Source organism: Panthera tigris, chromosome D4 (assembly GCF_018350195.1).
Source record: "Panthera tigris isolate Pti1 chromosome D4, P.tigris_Pti1_mat1.1, whole genome shotgun sequence".
Classification (NCBI taxonomy): domain Eukaryota; kingdom Metazoa; phylum Chordata; class Mammalia; order Carnivora; family Felidae; genus Panthera; species Panthera tigris.
The window spans coordinates 24,347,990-24,368,547 of NC_056672.1; the positions used below are offsets into that span (position 1 = coordinate 24,347,990).

General features: G+C 46.5%; 1 protein-coding gene across 3 annotated transcripts in view; it reads right to left on the bottom strand.

Moving 5' to 3' along the window:
• Nucleotides 1–20,558, bottom strand: part of FRMD3 (FERM domain containing 3) — a 310,702-nt gene that overhangs the window by 64,830 nt on the left and 225,314 nt on the right. For all 3 annotated transcript variants that reach the window (XM_042964448.1, XM_042964447.1, XM_042964449.1), the window contains 3 exons: nucleotides 9,406–9,480; nucleotides 8,783–8,851; nucleotides 810–934 (listed from right to left, as the gene is read on the bottom strand). In XM_042964448.1, coding sequence (XP_042820382.1) covers nucleotides 810–934; nucleotides 8,783–8,851; nucleotides 9,406–9,480 — 269 coding nt within the window. The remainder of the gene's footprint in view (nucleotides 1–809; nucleotides 935–8,782; nucleotides 8,852–9,405; nucleotides 9,481–20,558) is intronic.

Sequence of the window (20,558 nt, forward strand, 5' to 3'; positions counted from 1 at the left end):
GAAAATACACTGAAATTAGCATGTAAGATTTGCCTCACCAGGCGTCTACAGCAAGCAGTGTGGGGAGATTCTTCTCTGAAGTAAGTAAAGTCCTTAAAACCAAAAAATTTTAAAAAAGAGAAAAAATAAAAAAGCCTAGACACACACATATTATAGTCCTTAAAAATACAACTTTTGAGTTGAAGTGGACCATACATATTTTAGCTTGTATCAAAACTATCAGAGAAAGGCCTACGGAAAAGGGAATATAAGTATGAAGAAATATTGAGGCAGAACAGAATGACCAATATAGAGACACTTATGGAGATTTCTTTACAACCATTAATTTGATTACGATTATAATAAAAACTTACCATCCAGGAAAACTTTGTACAGTGATGGAAATGTTCTTGGTCTGACCTTTCCAAGATGGTGGCCATTAGCCACATGCGGCTATACTACTCATTGGAAATGCAGCTAATGTGCCTAGAACTGAATTTTTAATTTTTAATTTTAACAAATTTAAACAGGTTTCAAACAGCCACACATTGCTACTGGCTACCAGGCTGGAGAGTGGGGGGTCTAACACCATTACTGCTTTAACACATAATTTTTAGGAATACTTTGTATCTGTGAACTTTCTCTGGGAGAAACTAATAAGACTCTCAATATAATGCAGACTTCCAGCTGCAATCAGTTTATTTACTAGAAACAATTCATGACTCACTCCATCCCCTACCCTAACCATTGCCCAGGTATCCAGGATGGGTGCCTTCTCATCCCTTCAGGGTAAGGCTGCAATGCCAGCTTCCGGAAGGAAGGGTACTTACCCTCGCCCAATGGAAGCTCCTCTTCCTGCTCACTGGGGGAAGGCAGCAGGGGCTGCAGGGGCTCCATGTTAATGATGAGCTGTTTGTTCAAAGAGTGGGAACTTCGGCTCTGAGTAATGTTGGCTCTGAAAACAGACACATGCCAGGGTGTTGGTTTCTGTTGCAAACACCAGACCCTCCATCTCACTCAGCTACCAAGGTTTGGAACTGTCTCTGGACTCACACAATGGATTAGGCCAGTGGTAAAGGCAACATAACACTTAGGATGCACCAACTTTTTTAACCTTAAGGTCCTGACAAAATGTCCTTGTGTTCTAATGCAACACAGTGACTGAAAATGTACTTTCCCATATGTTACCAGATTTGGGCATGCAAGGTGACAGCATGGGCATTGATAAAGACATGGGAGGCAGGTGTCACTGAACTAGATATGCAGAAAAGTAAATGAAGGTGGGGACTTCTGGGTGGCTCAGTTGGTTCAGCATCTGAGTCTTGGTTTCAGCTCAGGTCATGATCTCACAGTTTCGTGGGTTCAAGCCCCACATTGGACTCTGCACTGACAGTGTGAAGCTTTCTTGGGATTCTCTCTCTCTCTCTCCCTCTCCATCTCCCTCACTTGTGCTGTCATTCTCAAAAATGAATAAATTTTAAAAATTTTTTTAAAAAGAAAAGCGAATGAAAGGCATGGCTCAAAGTAATTTAACAACCACCAAAAAAAACAAAAATGAAGGCAGAACCCTGCCAGACAGACGGTACAGGAGTTCTACGGCTTTAAGCAACCTTGCTGTTGCTGGATGTCTAACATTTAATATCAGTGTTTAATCTCCCATTTGAATTCACACCCCTCTCATCAGCCAGGCACAGAAGCTCTTTTTTCATTTTGAAAGGAGCAGACATGCATCATTGACTGCAATGGGCAGCAGATGGCAAAGAAAATGTACAAGTGTCTTGTCAAGACTACTGGCTGATAGCAGGAAGCCCGTCTACACTGCCTGCTGCAGGGAGACCAGCTGTCTCCCCTGTCATACAGGGAAATGGGGCATCTCTGGTGGGGCATCACCTTTCCCTCCTCATGTTTCCTCTCCAAACCAAAAGCCACCCATCTTCAAAGATGATATCAAATGTCTCCTACCTCTTGATGCCCCCTTGGATGGCTCTCACAACACATATTCATTCATATTCTCATTCTCTCTCTCTCTCTCTCTCTCTCTCTCTCTCTCTCTCCCACACACACACTGCTCTCCCTTCTTTCACATCTCATGGCACTTGCCACTTCTGTCTCTCTGTAATTATTGGTGTGTACTAATCAGCCCCACCTTGACAAGTGCCTTAAGGTCAGAGACAGATCTAACCATCCTGGTGTACCTTACAGCGCCTCCCGAGGCATCTTACTAAGGGCTGTTCACGTTGGAAACTGGCGTAAATTGAATGCAATCCTGGCTTGACATAAGCTGCCATTTCAGACTGGCATGGGTGTTCCCCGGCTGGTAAGGGGACTGCCTTATAACTCAGGCATTTCTATTTGGCACAGGACAGGAAAGGAGAAGAATCTAGCAGCATCTAGAGTAAAAAGCCCTCCACAGCTGTCACTGGCTGGAAAAATAAAATTATGAGGACTTGCTTAACCATGGAGTCCTGTCCTTCATTATTTCACTCTACAATCACTTATTCTGCAGTTGATATATATGTAGTGGATGGTCTGCCGCATTCTGGTGAGCCATGGTCCTTGCCTTATGTAACTCACTCTTTAGAACTATGATTTTCAAACATTTTAACTGAGACCCACATTAAGAAATATAACTTAGGGGTGCCTGGTGGCTCAGTCAGTTGAGTGTCCGACTTGGGGTCAGGTCATGATCTCATGGTTTGTGAGCTCGAGCCCCACATTAGGCTTGCTGCTATCAGAGTAAGCCCGCTTCGGATCCTCTGTCCCTGTCTCTCTCTGCACCTCCCCCATTCATTTTCTCTCTCTCTCTCTCTCTAAAAAATGAGTAAACATTAAAAAAAGAAATATCTTTTATATCATTTTTCTGTACACACTCACAGAGAGACATACAGGTAAAGTGAATGTTTCGTGCAACAATAGTAACTCTTGTTATGTTTGATTCACTTTTTTCCCCCATTCTATTTCATTTTCTTTAAAGTGTTGGTCTGTTTTCATTTCATGACTCATCAATGCGCTACAGCCACAGTTGGAAAAATACATATCTCATGGACGAGACTGATGGCCAAGGATTCCCCGGGAACATTAAGGAGGGACACCTGACCCTGCGGTGGCTGAGGGGAGAGCCAGGAAGGACCTCCCAGGGGAAGAGATGCCTGCGGCACATCCCAGCAAGCATGGTGGGATTGACAGGGCAAGAAGTGAAAACAGGGATTCCTTGCAGGGAGAAGGAAAGAAGGAAAGAGTAACAAGAGATATTAAAATCTACCATGAGCAGTTCCATCTTTTATTGTGATGGGTCCTCAGATTTTGAGCTTTCATGGGATTTCCTCTGGCCCTGTGGCCTTCAAAACTCTGATTCTGGCTCTGCGAAGCACCTGTTGCCATGTTTGTGTGGACCATGAAGCTTTCTGACCTCAGAAAAGCCCATTCCCCATTGTTGCACAAACTCTGAATTGCTCTGCCCACCTCTGACCACCCACGCCGGCTGACTGGCAGCATTTCCATCCCCCAGAAATTACCACATATCATCAAGAAGGACCTGTAGCGAGTACAGAGGGCTCCACAGCAGCCCCCCTCCCAACATTCTTCAGTTGAAGTTGTAAAGCATCCTGCCACCTGCCCCCTACCAACACTGTAATGTCTGGGCAATTGCCTGGGACAGATTGAAGTCACTGAGAGTGACCTCACAGGTGTGAGCCTGTAGGGCACCGGCTGCTCAGGAGGATGCTGACTCAGGGCCCATACTCACAGGCTTCTGCTGCCAAACTGTAGTGGAGTCCTATGGCCAGGGTCAGGGGGGTTAGGGTCTGTCTGCTACAGTTGATTACAACCCTGAGACTCTCCAGTTCTATGATTCAGAGAGGAATACTGCCTCCGCGATAAGTGCAAAACTCAGATAAACCCAAAGGTGGGCACAACTAGAGGTCTCCCTAGAGCACAAAGAATCCAGGGCTCCAGACCATGGTCCTGGGCAGTAGGGCAGCTAGAGGGTTAGCCTAAGCAAAATTAGAATAAAAATGCATGTCTCCCACCCTTTGTCTCCCAACTCTTGTAGACTATGGGCTACCTTTTTATACCTCTCTTCTTGCAACATTTTGGAAGGTGCCGACTGATCCTCGTTTCATTTAAAGCAAGAGCCCTAGGGGCACCCGGATGGCTCCAGTCGGTTAAGTGTCTGGCTTCAGCTCAGGTCATGTTCTCACAGTTCATGAGTTCGAGCTCCGCATCAGGCTCTGCGCTAACAGTGTGGTGCCTACTTGGGATTTTCTCTGTGCCCCTCCTCCACTTATTCTCTCTCTCTCTCTCTCTCTCTCTCTCTCTCTCTCAATAAATAAATTAATTAATTAATTAATTAATTAATTTAAAAGAAAATAAAGCAAGAGTCTGCCAGCATAGTTATACTAATAATGAATATAATACCAGAATTTGATGGCCCCTTTTATAGTTTACAGAACAGTTTTATTTATTTTTTTAACATTTATTTTTCTAGAGACAGAGTGAGACAGAGCACAAGTAGGGAACGGGCAGAGAGAGAGGGGGACACAGAATGTGAAGCAGGCTCTACGCTCTGAGCTGTCAGCACAGAGCCTGACACGGGGGCTCGAACTCATGGACCATGAGATCATGACCTGAGCCAAAGTTGGCCGCCCAACCAACTGAGCCACCAGGCACCCCTACAAAGCAGTTTTATACACTTTACCATACTTGTTTTCCTCAGTGTACCTGTAAGACAGGCAAGAAAAGTACCATATTCACAGATGAGGACACTGAGACCTGGTGAACTTATCAAACTTGACTAAAGACACTTAGACATGCAGACTCAGATGACCTGATCCCCAGTCCAGAGGTTCTGCTGTGCTCCGCACTGCCTTTCTGCACCTTCTGCATGATTTATCCTACAATGCCCCAGAGAGGACTCTGTTCACTACTGCTAATGTCCTGCTCTCTGGCTAAATGAGGTTCTGCTGTGTTGGGCAGTCTTCTAGAACATACGCCAATATCCCAGTCAGTTCCCACCCTACCCTCCCACTTGATCTCCTGATGCAACAGTTTCTCTGGCTAGAGTCTCCCCAAGCCAGCTAAGGGTCTGTACTATGTTTCCCATTCTCAGAATCCACCCGTCAACGGGTTCTGCAAAATGCCTGACCCCCTTTGCAGCCCACTCATGTGTGTACTTAGCACAGAACAGTTTTCCAATGAAACGATCACTAGGAATTCTATTGAGGTAGAAAGGTTTCTTTGGAAGCTGCAAGTATATTCTAAGATTGGCTTCAAAAACTGATGGCATAAACTCAAGCAACTAACATAAGGTTCGTGGAATCTTCCAGCAGTTCTTGTGGTGGAGGAAGTGGTGTTGGCCTGTCACCAAAACTCCATCTGAAAAAGCTTTCATGAGGACACATCTGTCAAATTCTAGCTGCCCATCTTTGGAGGAGAGACAAGAATAATAACATCACCAATTCATGTATGTATGGCACTTTCTAATTTTTAAAGCACTTTATTTTAATGCCCATAACAAAGCCTAGATGTTGGGCAAAGTAATATTCTGAATCTCATTTTATAGATGAGTAAAGTGATGATCAGAGAAGTTAAGAGACTTACCCAAGACCACACAGCTTGTAAGCAATACAACCAAGATGAGATCCCGTTCATGACCTCTAGACAGGTGCTCATTTCAGGTCCAAATGCTGCCTCTATGTGTCCCCTGGTGGTGGCTACTATGCCCAGGTGGCTCACACTTCCTTCTGCCTCACTGGGCCCCTGACATAGATGGGTGATTCTCACCAAGTAATCAGCCCAGGAGAGCTTTGCTTGGGGATCTTACCATCAGCAAAGATCAGTGAGCTATCATGAGAGTTAGCTTTCTCTCTTTTTTTTTTTTTTTTTTTGAAAAAAACCAAAAAAATCCCAAGACAGTGTCCTCAGTCTGTCTCTGCTGCCTCTCTCTAAACACACACACATCAGCAAAAGGAGTAGTCCATGAACTTGTCATTCTTTGAAGAGTACAATCTCAGGTGTGAGGGAAGACAACCAAATGAAGGCTTACTGTCACCATTCTAACTAAAGGAGTGGGCATCTCTGAACACAGCCAGAGAAAGAATTCATTACTATACTCTCACTTTTGACCGCCACATCAAAGAAGCCAAAATAATTAAAAAATAATTGTTTAAGAGAAACAATTTCCTACCATGCAAATGGCTACTAGGAAGAAATGAGAAGTTGCTACTGAGAGTGGTATATCTCCATGGCTCCTATCACACTATTGCCTCCCAGGAGGCCAAGGTCCCCAGAGCAGCACCTTGGACAGATCTCAGGTCTCAGAAAATTGCAGGCATGCCATTGTCACCCCACACTCCTGGTTCATACATTCATTCAACAAATATGCGTTGACCTCTACTGTGAGCCAAGTGCTGTCTGTGTTAGGTGCTGGGTGATACGTAGATGACCAAAACAGACACAAGCCTTTTCCTCCCACATCTTGCTTTGTAACATTACTTTAAACAAATTCCTCCCTGTATTGTCAGAGATTCGAGAGACACTGCCAAAGCTGAGGACCAGAGACGTGTCCTGAGGATGTGAGCTCAACAGACTTTCACATACACATAAAAGGGGTCAGTGTAAGGGAAAGAAATAGCACGTAAACCAGTATCTCAAGGGCCTATAGGTCCTTGTTTGCAGTAACATCCTGGGGGATTTTAGAAGATTCCAGAAAAGGGAAACTATAAATTGACTGATGCTTCATTTCCATCTCCCCTGGTGGTTCAGTCCACTACAGGAAAAGATTCTCACTGTGGTCACTCTGCTCCCTTCACTCCTACATCCTGGCTATTCAAAGTGTGGTCCATGAACCAGCCACATGGCCATCACCTAGGACTCAATGGAAATGCCAGATTCATGAATGAGAATTTGACTTTAACAAGATCCATAGGTGATTCCTGTCAAAGTTAAGGCTTGAGAAGCCATGATGTAGGAATCCTTGATTTCCATAAGTAATGCAAACATCAACTGAAAAGAGAAATTTTTTTTTCAAATTATTTCTGATCTCATTAACCAGCTATATATGGTAACTATGGGATTCTTGGAAAGTCTTAAGTATTTGGAATATGTCTCTCTGAAAGTACCTTGTTAAAAACAGTTTCCTTCTTCGTGTTTGTGCTATCAAGAGAACTCCCCGGCATCAAGTATTTCTTCTTCCTCTTCTTTTTTTTTTTTTAAGATCAAACACTCATACTTCAAGCTACAAGAACAAAACCCAAGCTGAGCCCCTGGGGTGGTTCTGCCTCCCAGCTTCTAAGAGAATACCAGAGGTTTCCTGGGCAGAGGCGGGAGGGGGGGCAAATGCTACAAAGAAAATAATGTGGGCTTAGGTATGCCACAAAAAAAATTTATGACCTTAGATAAATCATTTAACTTCTCCAAGACTCAAGTTTCCTTGTCTATAAAATAGAAGCATCAAATTAGGTGATGCTTAAGGTCATTTCTGGCCCAAAGAATCTAGAAAAGTTCAAATAATACATTTTATCATTTCCTCTTTTTCACTTCTGCTTCACTGAGTAACCATAATTTGCAGTAGAAGAGGGAATATACAGACTATTTTAAAATAAATACAAATAAAAGACTAGTGTTGTCAATGGGTAGGCTGTAAGACTTGCACAGTTTTGTGCTAAGGTGCTCCCAGCCAAGGTGTCCCCGGCTTCCCTAGCCTGACAGCTTTCTCCTGCTTCTCAAAGCAGGGAAGACCACTTCTGCTGACATGCCCATGACAGCTTCCCACTGAGTCACCCAAACCAGGAATGAATCATTCTCTGCACACGTCTGCATGGGATCTTGTGCCAACTGTAGTTCTGCTCCCCTGCGTGGGAGAGAAGTGCTATCTGGAGGCCCGTGCCAGGCTGGCTCAGCCACACTTCCAAGAGACCAGCAACCCAGGGAATAAGGCAAGAGGCAGCCAGCTCACTGGGTCATGCTGGAAATAGAGGAGACTGGGCAAATCTGAGGATAATCCCTTATGCTCCTCCAAGCAGGCTCCTTGGAGCCTCCTCCAAGTCTGAAGAGGGGGAAGGAACAGGTGCCAACCAGTATGTAGGAATCTCCTGAAAAACATAACCTAGGATGACCTTGCCTTCAAAATGGGGAGTGTCGTGGTGAAAATGTCCAGCTTTATGTATTTAGCATGTTTGAGGCTTCGTGTGCAATGGTTCGTGTACCATGGTGGCATGAAGTCCAACATGACCAAGAGAATATTTAATTCCTAAGAATCGGAGATATTACCACATCAATGAAGATGCATACCCTTGAACTGCTAATCACTAAGTTCCTCATTTCTGTGAGTGACCTTTGGGGGTAAGGAGCCCTAGGAGAGATGAGCACCCTTGCCTTCCTCGTGTGAAATAGCCTAGAAGTTGGGCCAATGAGGACTGGCCGTGTCTGGTGAACAGAGGCAGGAACAGAGAGCAGCTCTAAGAGGACAGATCGGCAGACTCAGCCAGGAGGTGACAGTGCTGTGCCTCACACACACCGGTCATGTTTGCTCTGGGCCCAATCAAGCCGACGACTCCCCACAGAGCAAGGAACTCAGAACAGCGTCAAGCTGTACCCACACTGTGGGCCTGTCAAGTCTGCCCCCGAGAGGCTGCCAGGATGATGAGGGTATTGTGCCTGGAACAAGATGTGCCCAACAGGACACCAGCACAGGCAGCTGGTACCCTTATGCCCTTTCCTGTTATAGAGGAATTGGCAAAGCAAGCTTTGAAATCCTTTTGTCCATCCCAGAAGCCTCTCAGAGCCCTGAGGGCCACCCACTCACCTGTGCACCTCCGGAGGCTCCCTCTGGATTTTGGAGCTGGCCTCCACCACCTCTTTGGCAACTTTACCACTGCAAAAGACAAACACAATGTCTGTGCACAGACACTCAGAGCAGAAGGGGAGGGGTGTGCACATGTGTTTGTTTTTTTTAACTTCCCAACAGTCGGATCCACTCTAGAAATCCATGCGCTTTTTTTTTTCCCTCTACAAGAGAAGTTACTATGGAATTTGAGGGGGCCCCATGAGTGTAAGACATGAGTAGAGTGTAAAGGGAGAACCAAAACAGGGGGATAAGTCAAAGCGCCCTGATTTACAAGCAAAATATTCAAAAAGTAAATGGCTGGGACGCCCGGGTGGCTCAGTCGGTTAAGCGTCCGACTTTGGCTCAGGTCATGATCTCGTGGTCCGTGGGTTTGAGCCCCGCGTCGAGCTCTGTGCTGACAACTCAGAGCCTGGAGCCTCTTTCAGATTCTGTGTCTCCCTCTTTCTCTGACCCTCCCCTGTTCATGCTCTCTCTCTGTCTCAAAAATAAATAAATGTTAAAAAAATTAAAAAAAAAAAAAAAAAAAGTAAATGGCTGCTTCTTCCCCAACCCATCACCAATATGGAACTATGGGTACCCACCTATATCGAAATCTACTTCCTTTGAAAAATATCTTGCTGCTTGACACAGTCTTGATCTGACTGGATTTCGCATACCTTTGAAAAGAAGTGAAACAGAAGTGGTAGTGATATTGGCAAATCCAAGTGAGACATGCTATAAAGTGCAGTACTTGGGTATTTTGGACTATAAGAAATGCATGCTGTTGGATGATTCAGCACGTGCACACAGGCACACACACCTGAAAGAGAAGTTCCACCAAAAGACAGTTACTTTCACTATGGATATTGTACTCTGTTATCTCTCTTCATTCTTTCTAAATGCTAGTGATGGCCCATATATGGTTTCATAATCCATTATTGGATCATGACCTGCAGACCGGACCAGGTAATACTGATGAGCCAAAGGGCAGGGCTAGGTGGGTGATGGGGATTAAGGAGGGCACTTGTTGGGAGGAGCACTGGGTGTTGTATGTAAGTGATGAATCACTGAATTCTATCCTGAAACCAATATTGCACGTATGTGAACTAAAATTTAAATTAAAAAAAAAAAAAGGAGGGGATTCTTTCCCAATTTCCAGTGGAAAGATATGGAGAAGACGCATTATGTCTCATGGTGTCAAGTTCCCGGTTGCCAGGGCACTTTCTTGCCTGTGCCTGAACCAAAGCTACAACAGAAAACAGCTTCCCAGTGACACAGGTCACTCGCCATGTCACAAAGAACCCACCTACTGTGTACTGCCTGAAAGACGACCCAAGGGCCTATGTCACCGTGGAAATGGTCACTGGCTTGAATATTCTCCGGTTAAGTCACCATGACCCAGTGCCCTTTAAAAGAACCCAGGCTGGTAGATGACTAAGATACACGCGGAACAAGAAGCCCAGCCAAGCACTGATTCAGCAGCTCTGAGAACACCGTAAACACATGTGTAAACACGAACAAAACCACAGCATTCTGGAAAACGATGAGAACATGGGCTGCCCGGAGGCCACACACAGGGCACTAAATTGCCATGACAGCTAAACTGCCTCTCCATCAATCACTTTAAGCCTCATGCAACTAAACCCAAATTAGAAAGAATGGTCTGCAAGAGTTCAGGACCACTTAAAACACTGAGAGTCACAAAATCTTACTAGAAAAACCACACAGAACAATATGCTGTATAGAATTGTTCTATATATAGAACAATATATAGAATATATTGAATATGTTATATATAGATATACATAAATAGAATATGCTGAATATATATAGAATATATAGATATAGATCTATCTATATCTATCTATATCTATCTATCTATATCTATCTATCTATATCTATCTATCTATATCTATCTATCTATATCTATCTATCTATCTATCTATAATATGCTGAGCAAAGACCTGCACATAGCCAGGGCTGTGGTTAGAAGTCTCCCCATGCAGGCAGTGATCCCCACCCCCGGGCATCTTGAAGCCTTCATTCATCTGTTCAGCAATTATTAACCAAATGACTAGCCTGCTCCACACACCCTACGCTAAGAGAAGACACATGATCTCTGCATTCAGCTGTACGGTCTAGAAGGGAAATGGATATTAATCTAGAAACGAGGCACATAAGCGAATAACTGTAAAGTACAAGCGGTGGTGGGGCCATGAAGGAAATGATGCAATGAGAGCACAGGATGGAGAGATTAATCCAGTCTGGGGGCAGGGGTTGGAGCTGAGATCCAGGGGTGGGAAGATATTAACCAGGCAAGTGGTGGGCAGTGTTCTGGGTGGAAGGCTCAGCAGGCACAAAGCCCTGAGCCTGAGCACTGAAGAACTAAAAAGATTTGATGTGCATTTCCCCTGTTGTCATTATTACTGTTATTATAAACCCACTCCCACATACATATATTTTTTCCCCTAATTTAGCAGGACCTGACCTTAAGCTGTCGTCATTAAGGATTTTGGCCTTCCTCCTCAGGACAATGGAAAGCCACAGTAACACTTTTACAAAGGAGCCCTTTCTCCCTTCCACCTCTGCCAACAGCCTGAGCCAATAGGGAAGGGTGCTGGGGACAAATGAGGAGCAGAGATGGGAGGGAAGGGGGTGAAATCCTGGGGAGGGCGATTCCACGCCAAGGCAGGGCCTGGAGAAGACCGTGTGGGAGCCCTGAGGAGCATATGAGACCCACACCGGGGAGCTCCCCACACCCGGGACAGGCAGTGTGGGCTGCTGGCCACAGCTGGGCTCTAGGAGGATACAAATCCCCAGCAACTGTGCTGACATGGGACAGAGTCCCACGGCACCCTCCTCCCCCTGTGAGGACATGCCTGCTCCTGCTCCGGACATACCTGCCCCTGCCACACACACACACACACACACACACAGCCCCGAGGAGCTGTGAGCCTGACACATTACCTACAGGAGCCTAAGAAAAGGCTTCATGTCTTTCTCCCCATTTTCTCTACAGGGTGTTGCTCCCCCAGCCTCAGAGGCAGGGGGGACGAGAAACTTTTAAAGACGCTTCTGCTTTTAGAATGTTTCTTATTGTTGTTCTAGGTTCTAAGGATCCTTGGGGCAAGGCAGTCGGCTAAGAAGGTTAAGAACCTTAAATGGAGTTTTTAACCCCTGAAACTAATGAAACATCATGTCCACTATACTTCAAAAAAACATTAATTAACGGGGCACCTTGGTAGCTCAGTCAGTTGAGCACCTGAGTCTTGATTTTGGGGCCCAAGTCAGGATGCCAGGGTCATGGGATGGAGTCCCCCATCGGGTTCCACACTGAGCATGGAGCCCGCTTAAGATTCTCTCTCTCCTTCTGCCCCTCTCCCCTTCTCACACGCTCTCACTCACAAAAAAATAAATAAAACATTAAGAAAGAAAAAGCTTTGGGGCGCCTGGGTGGTTCAGTCGGTTAAGCCTCCGACTTCGGCTCAGGTCATGATCTCACGGTTTGTGGGTTCAAGCCCCGCGTCAGGCTCTGCGCTGACAGCTCGGAGCCTGGAGCCTGCTTTGGATTCTGTGTCTCCCCCTCTCCCTCTGCCCTTCCTCTGCCTGTGCGCGCGCTCTCTCTCTCTCTCTCTTAAAAATAAACATTTTTAAAAAAAGAAAAGAAAGAGGAACGCAGCTCTGTGCCCAGTTTCTAGAAGATACCAGAAGCTCAAAGGGGTGTGGCAAGCCCAGCAGTTCCAGGGAGCCTCTGGTGGGGAGGGGGAGGGGTGGCTCTGCTTTTCACTGGTTCGGCCTCAGCTGCTCTTGCAGGCCCTAGGAGGAGGCCGCTGCTGTCTCACGCCAGAGCAGCCTCTTGGTGGGAGGCCTCAGAGCTACTCCGCATCCACACAAACCCTCAAGAGAAACAGGTCAGAAGACACATTTCACAGAGAAAGTGAAGAGCTGCCTGCTCAGGATGTGAGGAGTGAAACCGGTGTGGGCTGCTTTCTGGCGGCAGACGGCCCTGGATGAGGATTTGTTGTCATTTCCTTTGCTCAGAGACACTCTCCTGAGAGGTTTACTGCCAATTCCCCACCCTCCCAAATGTGCGGGCAGACTCCCACTCGTGTTTGGGTTGAGATTTCTTCTTTTTAAATGTTTATTTTTGAGAGAGCACAAGTGAGGGAGGGAGGGAGGGAGGGAGTGGCAGAGAGAGGGGGACAGAGAATCAGAAGCAGGCTCTTTGCTGACGGCAGTGAGCCCGATGTGGGGCTTGAACTCAAGAACCTCAAGATCACGACCTGAGCCGAAGCTGGACGTTCACCCGACTGGAGGGAGATGGTCAGGGGGAAAGAAAGGTGGCTGGGTTACACGACAGGTCTCCAGGTGTTCCCAGCAGCATCTGGAATAGGGGTCAAAACCCCGTGGCTCAGGCTCCATCCCTAGAGATTCTCATTCAGCAGGTCTGAATTTTTTATCACACCCCCCGTCATTCCAAGGCAGTACGCCTGCATCTAAGAACCCTGACCCCCCACATTCTCCTTGAATGACCCAAAAGATGGCGTTTTACCTGGAAGAGCAGAGGCCCAAGGCTCCTACCTGCTTTTGCAGCTTTTCCAAGCCTCAATTTGTCCATGAATTTTTTAAGGGGCAGGGGGAGGGTATTACAATGCTTAATTCATAGTGTTCTCAGGAGCGTTAAGCAAGATCAAATGATTTGAAAGCTCCTGATCATTATGTAATAGTTTCCCTCCCTCCCTAATATCACTCTCAAACCTCTCCATTGCCTTCTCACTATTGAACCACGAGAGCCAATCCTCTGAACCATGCAGATTCTGGGGAACTATTTCAAACACCCCGAAAGCATAAGAGAACCTTCGTGCTCTAACTAGCAGACACGTTCCGGTGCTCAGTTCACCAGGCTCTCACATCCACAATGAAGCCGGAGCAAAAGTCTGCCCACTGAAGGCAATGAATGCACAAAGGCTAAACAGTAATTCTGTCTCCTCCAGCCTTCTTTCCTGTCTGCCCTCTCCCTCCTGCCATCTGCAGCTCCCCCATCAAAATCTCAGCAGAGAAGCTACAGAAGACTGTTCTCAGACATCTGACCTCACAGAGAAACCCGGACAGTCCCCAGTTTACCAACACCTGGCCTGACAACAACTATGTATCCACATGGCGGCCTAGTCACAGCTCCCCACTACCACCACCCCAGAACTGAAGCCACTGTACCCAGAGATCCCTTCCTACCACATGAGGGGGTTCTGCCCAGTCCTGACATAGAAGCTGTGCTTTCAATGGAGTACCTGGGGTGCCTGGGTGGCTCAGCTGGTTGAGTGTCCGGCTCTTGATTTCAGCTTAGGCCATGATCTCACCGTTTTGTGAGTTCGATCCCCACACTGGGCTCTGCACTGATACTGCGAAGCCTGCTTGGGATTCTCTCTCTCCCTCTCTGTGCCCCTCCCCTGCGTGCACTCTCTCTCTAAAAATACATAAATAAAGCTGAAAAAAAGACTTTCACAAGTGAAATAAATAAACGGGGTACCACGAGATGTGTGAGACGAGCCATGCATGCAGACAGCACCTGGAATGCACGAAGTGCTCACTAAGTGTTAGGATCATGTGACACACAGCGCAGCCCTGCAGAAGAACACCTCCCCTCGCCCCCCCTCTGACTCCTCCCCTGGTGCCTGCTCCTATAGGTGCTGGGGAGACACTGGGTGGTGCTCCGAGACGTCACCTGTAGAATCAACAATACAATTTCCCATTTTATCATGGTTTACAGCTTTTGGAGTAACTACAGGCATAACAATACATGGTTATTATTGAGCACCTACTATGGGTCATGCACCATCCAAAGTATCTCAAACATTGATTTGGTTATTCCTCATAGCTTTCTCCTAAGAGGAAGCAATCTACCTTTTTATGGGAGGAAACTGAGGCACAGAGGGGTTAACTCATTGAATGATGGTAACATGATAGAAGCTGGAGAGACCGGGTTGCAAATCCAGGTCTGTATTTTTTAAAATAATGCATTAGCCATGCAGGTTCTCAGGCTTCAGGGAGCATCAGATTCACCCAGCAGGCTTCTCAAAACACAAGTTTCTGATTCAGTAAGTCTGGGGTGCAGCCCAAGAATCTGCATTTCCGGCAAGTTCCCAGGCAATGCTGATGCTGGTCTAAAGACCCTACTTGGAGAATCACTGGATTAGAGCATTTAACCCTCAACTGCGCATTAGCACTGCCTGGGAAAGATTTAGTTCTACTAATATCTAGATCCCTCATCCCAGATTCTGATTTTTTAAAATAACTTTATTGAGATATAATCCACATACCATAAAATTCACCCTTTTAGATCATATACTTCAGTGGTCTTTAATATAATTCACAAAATTAAGAAAAATAAAATATTTTCATCACCCCAGAAGGAACCAGCCTCCCATTACTTGCCCTCATCTTCTCCACTCCCAGTCCTAGGCAATCACTAATCTACTTTCCGTCTGTAAGGATTTGCCTATTCTTGACATTTCATACCGATAGCATCATACAATGTGTGGCCTTTTATGTCTGGCTTCTTTCCACTTAGCTTCATGTTTTCTTTCTTTTTTTATTTATTTTTGAGAGAGAGAGAGAGAGAGAGAGAGAGCGCTAGCAGGGGAGGGGCAGAGAGAGAGAGGGAGACAGACTCCCAAGCAGGCTCTGCACTGCCAACATAGAGCCCGACACAGGGCTCCAACTCATGAACTGTGAGATCATGACCTGAGCCAAAACCAAGAATCAGACACTTAACCGACTGAGCCCCCCAGGCGCCCAAGCTTCATGTTTTCCAGGTCCATCCGTGCTGTGGCACGTAGCACTACTTTCCTCTGGATGGCTGAACAATATTCCATTGCATGGATATTCCTCTTTCTTTTATCTGTTCAGCAGTTGATGGGCATTGTAGCTATTATGAATAATGATATGAACATTTGCGTCCGTGGTTTTGTGAGAACCCGGATTCTGGTTTTTTTATGTATTTATTTATTTATTTTTTTGAGACAGAGAGAGACAGAGCATGAATGGGGGAGGGTCAGAGAGAGGGAGACACAGAATCTGAAACAGGCTCCAGGCTCTGAGCTGTCAGCACAGAGCCCGACGCGGGGCTCGAACTCACGGAGTGCGAGATCATGACCTGAGCTGAAGTCGGCCGCTTAACCGACTGAGCCACCCAAGCGCCCCTACCCGGATTCTGGTTTAATTGGATTTGGGGGTGGGTCCACAGCTTGGTAGTTTTTAAAAGCTTCCCCAGGTGGTTCTAATGTGCAGTCAGTTCTGAGAACCACTGGATTAGAACCTTATTACTCAAAGTGTGGTCCACAGGCCTGCAGCACAACCTCACCAGGGAGCTGATTAGAAACATGGACTCTTGGGGCACCTGGGTGGCTCAGTCAGTTGAGCATCTGACTCTTGGTTTCGGCTCAGGTTATGATCCCAGATTCCTGGGATCCAGCCCTGTGTCAGGCTCTGTACTAAGCAGAGCCTGCTGAAGATTCTCCCTCCCTCCCTCCCTCCCTCTCTCTCTCTCTCTCTCTCTTCCTTTGCCCCTCTCCCCCACTTATGCTCTTTTTCACTCTAAAAAAAGAAATATGGACTCTGATGCCCCACCCCAATCTAGCAAATCACAATCCACATTCTGACAGGATTTCCGGGTAATTCACATGCTTACAGAAGTGTGAGAGGCCCTCATGCAGGGAGCTGTCTGGGCCCTTACCCACCAAATGTAATGCCGTTTCTCTGACAAAATATGTACCAAATTCTGGGAAAGAAATTTGTCAGGGACTGCCTTTAGCCCCTGCAAACAATCCCGTACAAAGTTGAGGGTGAAGAGTGTCATTTGAGCCTCTACAGTGTCCCCAGGGCATGGCATAAAGCAGATGTGACAGATTCATTGACTGGAACTCCTCAGCCCCGAGCCCTTCAGCGCATCCCGTGTGCGCTCGGGGAACCAGCACCGCAGGAGTGGCGGCACCTAGAAAACACACGGCAGAAAGGAAGCTCAAATGGTGGCTGTCAGTGTTGGGGATCCCCTGGGGTTTGGAGCAGGAGGGAAAAGCAGAGTTTCTGCACTGGGCTCCATTCCCAGGCAGCAGATCTCAGAGCCAGGGCTCTCAAACCTGATGGGTGGCTGTGGGCCAGCTGACAACTAGCAACACATTCATGTCTTAAAAGCACACTAGGGAATTCCTAGGCATCAGTCACCCGCCTCCCTCCCTGTTCCCAGGGCAGGTGAAGCAGGAAAGGAGGGAGCAAACCACCCCCAACCCAGGAAACGAAATCAGGGCCTTGCTTTGCCGGCAGAGACCGTTACAACGCAGTGCCAAGTGGACAGAGCTAGAAGCAGGTGCCCACCCCTGAGCTTAAGAGATTTAGAACCCTTCAGAGTCAAAGGGCCTGGGCTCTTGAACCAACAGGTGCTCAAAAATCTTTCGTCATCAGTGAAGGGGGAAGTAGTTGTGGTCACTGCTGCGACTACCACCCATGGATGGTCAGTGTGCCTGGTACGACTAAGCACTGCCCGGCAGGTGTCACCGATCACATTTTAAACGAAAAACAAAGTCGGGGCTCAGGGCTTAAGTGCTTTGTTCCAGGCCACACTGCTAGTAAGTGACAGATCAAGACTCAAAGCCAAGCCTTTCACTTCCAAAGCCCATGCTCGTTAACACTCAACCACACTGAGGCAAACGAGTCTCGCCCGAATCCCTGTCCCCTCCATTGTACAGGTGAGAAGGCGGAAGCCAGACCTGTCTGAGGTCACGCCACGCAGCTGTGTCAGAACAGGTGATATCTTTCCTTCTCCTTGAAGAACAAGGATGGTTATGGAACAATGAAGGAACAAAGGGTTCTGACAGAACTCAGATAAGTACAAGTATGAGGGATCAGATGTCCTCATGAGGGAGATGGGGATAGCCTGACCTAACAAAGTGCAGGTGCAAGGACTCCATCACCTCTGGAAGGTCCCCAACACATGATGGTTTGATTTATAGTATTTTTTTTAACGTTTATTTATTTTTGAGACAGAGAGAGACAGAGCATGAATGGGGGAGGGGCAGAGAGAGAGGGAGACACAGAATCAGAAGCAGGCTCCAGGCTCTGAGCCATCAGCCCAGAGCCCGATGTGGGGCTCGAACTCACAGACCGCGAGATCGTGACCTGAGCTGAAGTCGGACGCTTAACCGACTGAGCCACCCAGGCGCCCCGATTTATAGTATTTTTAACGTAGGATGAGTTTATCAGGGTGTAGCCCCATCATAAGTCAAGGAAGATCTGTAAGGTGCCACTCGTCCTGCCCACTGAAGCCTCTGGGTCTTTGGAAACATCCACAGAAGACGGGGAGAGGTTCCTCTGATGTGCCTGGTCGTCCCATATAATGATAGGATTACCACACTGACCTCTTCCCTCGCTGCCAGCTAATGAGCACACCCTAAAATGTGCAAAACAAACCCCCCAGTTGGCAGGGTTTTTCTCCTTCTTCCCCTCTTTTCAATTCTGTTTTTGTCTTTATTTGACTCCATCCATCAGCAGACTCCCTCACACATGATAGAACAATATGTATGCAAAAGAAGCAATTAATGGCCTAAGTTGTTCTTTGCTAGAGATCCTAGAATTTCGATAAGGATCTTCAAAGCTGTGCTAAACCCCTCCCAAGAAGGGCTTACTGAGGTGCCTCTAAAAGGTCTATCTATGGAGTGTTTCCCTTTCCTACTCTCTCCCCCTACACTGTGTGTGGCCAGCAGCCATCAAACTCTCCTCTGCTGCCTCTCTCACAATGGCTGAGCCCTCTGTTCCCGCCCCATCATCTCCTCCCAGTCTCCTTCATCCACCCTCCACTCCAGCCTTGTGTAACTTCTCCTCCACAGTGTCTTCCACTTTCCTGCCTTGGTCTCTTACTCAGAATGTCCTTTCACCACCTTGCTCCCCCAGCAGCCAGACTCGCCCCTCTTTCGGGGTCCCCTCCAGCATTTTATTTGTACTTCCTTCTTGGTCTCTATCACAAAATACAAATCTCCTGAGGATAGGAATCAGGCCTTATCAATTGATCCAGGAAACATTTTTTTAATACACTGGATCTTTAGCAGATACAAAGATAAATAGAACCTAGTTCCTCCCTTCAGAGAGATCTGATCTAGTACAGATACGTACATAAAAATCTACAATAAAATAGGTCATGATGCATCTTGTCTTGCTTTGTCTCAAAACTCCCATCTACCAACTCCCTCAATCATGAGAAAAGATTCGTTCAGACTAACTAAATGTCTTCAAATTATCCCTTGACAGGAACCAGACGATTTTATTAAAGGAGGAACAGAAGAGTCCCAAAAGCTTAGGCTCCAAAAATAGTTTGTCAGTTTCTCAAAATGTTCTGCATAGTTACCCAGTGATCCGAAAACTCCACTTCTAGGCATGAACCTGAAAGAACTGTCCATAGAAAAGCTTTTATATGGATATTCCTAGCAGCATTATTCATAATACAAGAGCGAACAACCCAAATGTCCAACAACTGATGAGTGGATAAACAAAATGTGATCTATCCAAACAATGGAGTATTTAGGCATAGAAAGAAATGAAGTAGTGATAAATGCTACAACATGGATGAACCTTGAAAACACTACCTTAAGTGAAAGAAGCCAGGCACCAGAGGCCACATAGCTTCTGATTCTGTTTATATAAATGTCCAGAATGGGTGAATCCATAAGCACAGAAAGTAAACCAGCAGTTGCCAAGGTCTAGGGAGAGCGGGGAAATGGGGAGTGACTGTTAACGGATGCAAGGTTTCTTTCAGGGCTGGGGAGGGCGGGGGGCAGTGGTGGGGATGATAAAAATGTTCTGGAATTAGATAGCGGTGATGGTTGTGTGACTTTGTGAATTATACTAAAAATCACTAAATGTATACTTTAAAAGAGTGAATTTTGTGGTACATGATCTCAATTTTTAAAATAATTTAAATCAACAACAAAATATGTGCAGGCCTCAACTAGAGACAGAGCCTCAAACACTCTGCCTCTTCCTCTCCAGCTGTCATGCGCACAGACAGACTTGGACATGCTGATTTCAGAGGCCATCAGATATCCTTATATACCAGTTCCCAAATACCACAAGAGACCCACTGATGCTTTGAGGTGAAGATGGTTGTGGGAAGGTCTTGATACACGTTCTCATTCACAGTATTGTGTAGTTAATCTCATCCAAGGGCTTTCAATACTATGCCTCTGAAACGATCTGCCTGGGACAGAGGGGTCTCCCAGGATACAGGACTGTCAACTAGTCACCCAAGCTCCTGGGAAGTAGTGAGCAATGGGTGAAAGGTCTCCAGTCCCCAGTCCCAACTCTGGTCCCTGCCAACAACCACAGCTTCTCTATTTTTACCTGTTTTTCTCTAAAGCCTACTAGGGTTTGTCTACACATCTGCTTGAGGAAAAGAGCTCTGTGGATAAAAAAGGATTTGAAAAAGATTGCCCAAGCCATCATTCTGATCCTTGTCAGCCAAAGCCCAGGAGGTCCAGAAACTTAGCATCTTCAGAGACAGGTGTCTAAAGCGGGCGGCAGAATTCAGGGTTGGGGGCTGACAGAGCAAAATGTCACCTGAATGAGCTCCAGGGGCCAGCAGTGCTGATACCCTGGGCAGGGCTGGCCCGGCTCTTGCCTGCATCCATCACCACCATTCTTCCAATGAGCAAATGTGTCTCGAAGAGGAGAATCTGGAACTCGGTGGAAAGATCTCAGATTTGAAGCTCTT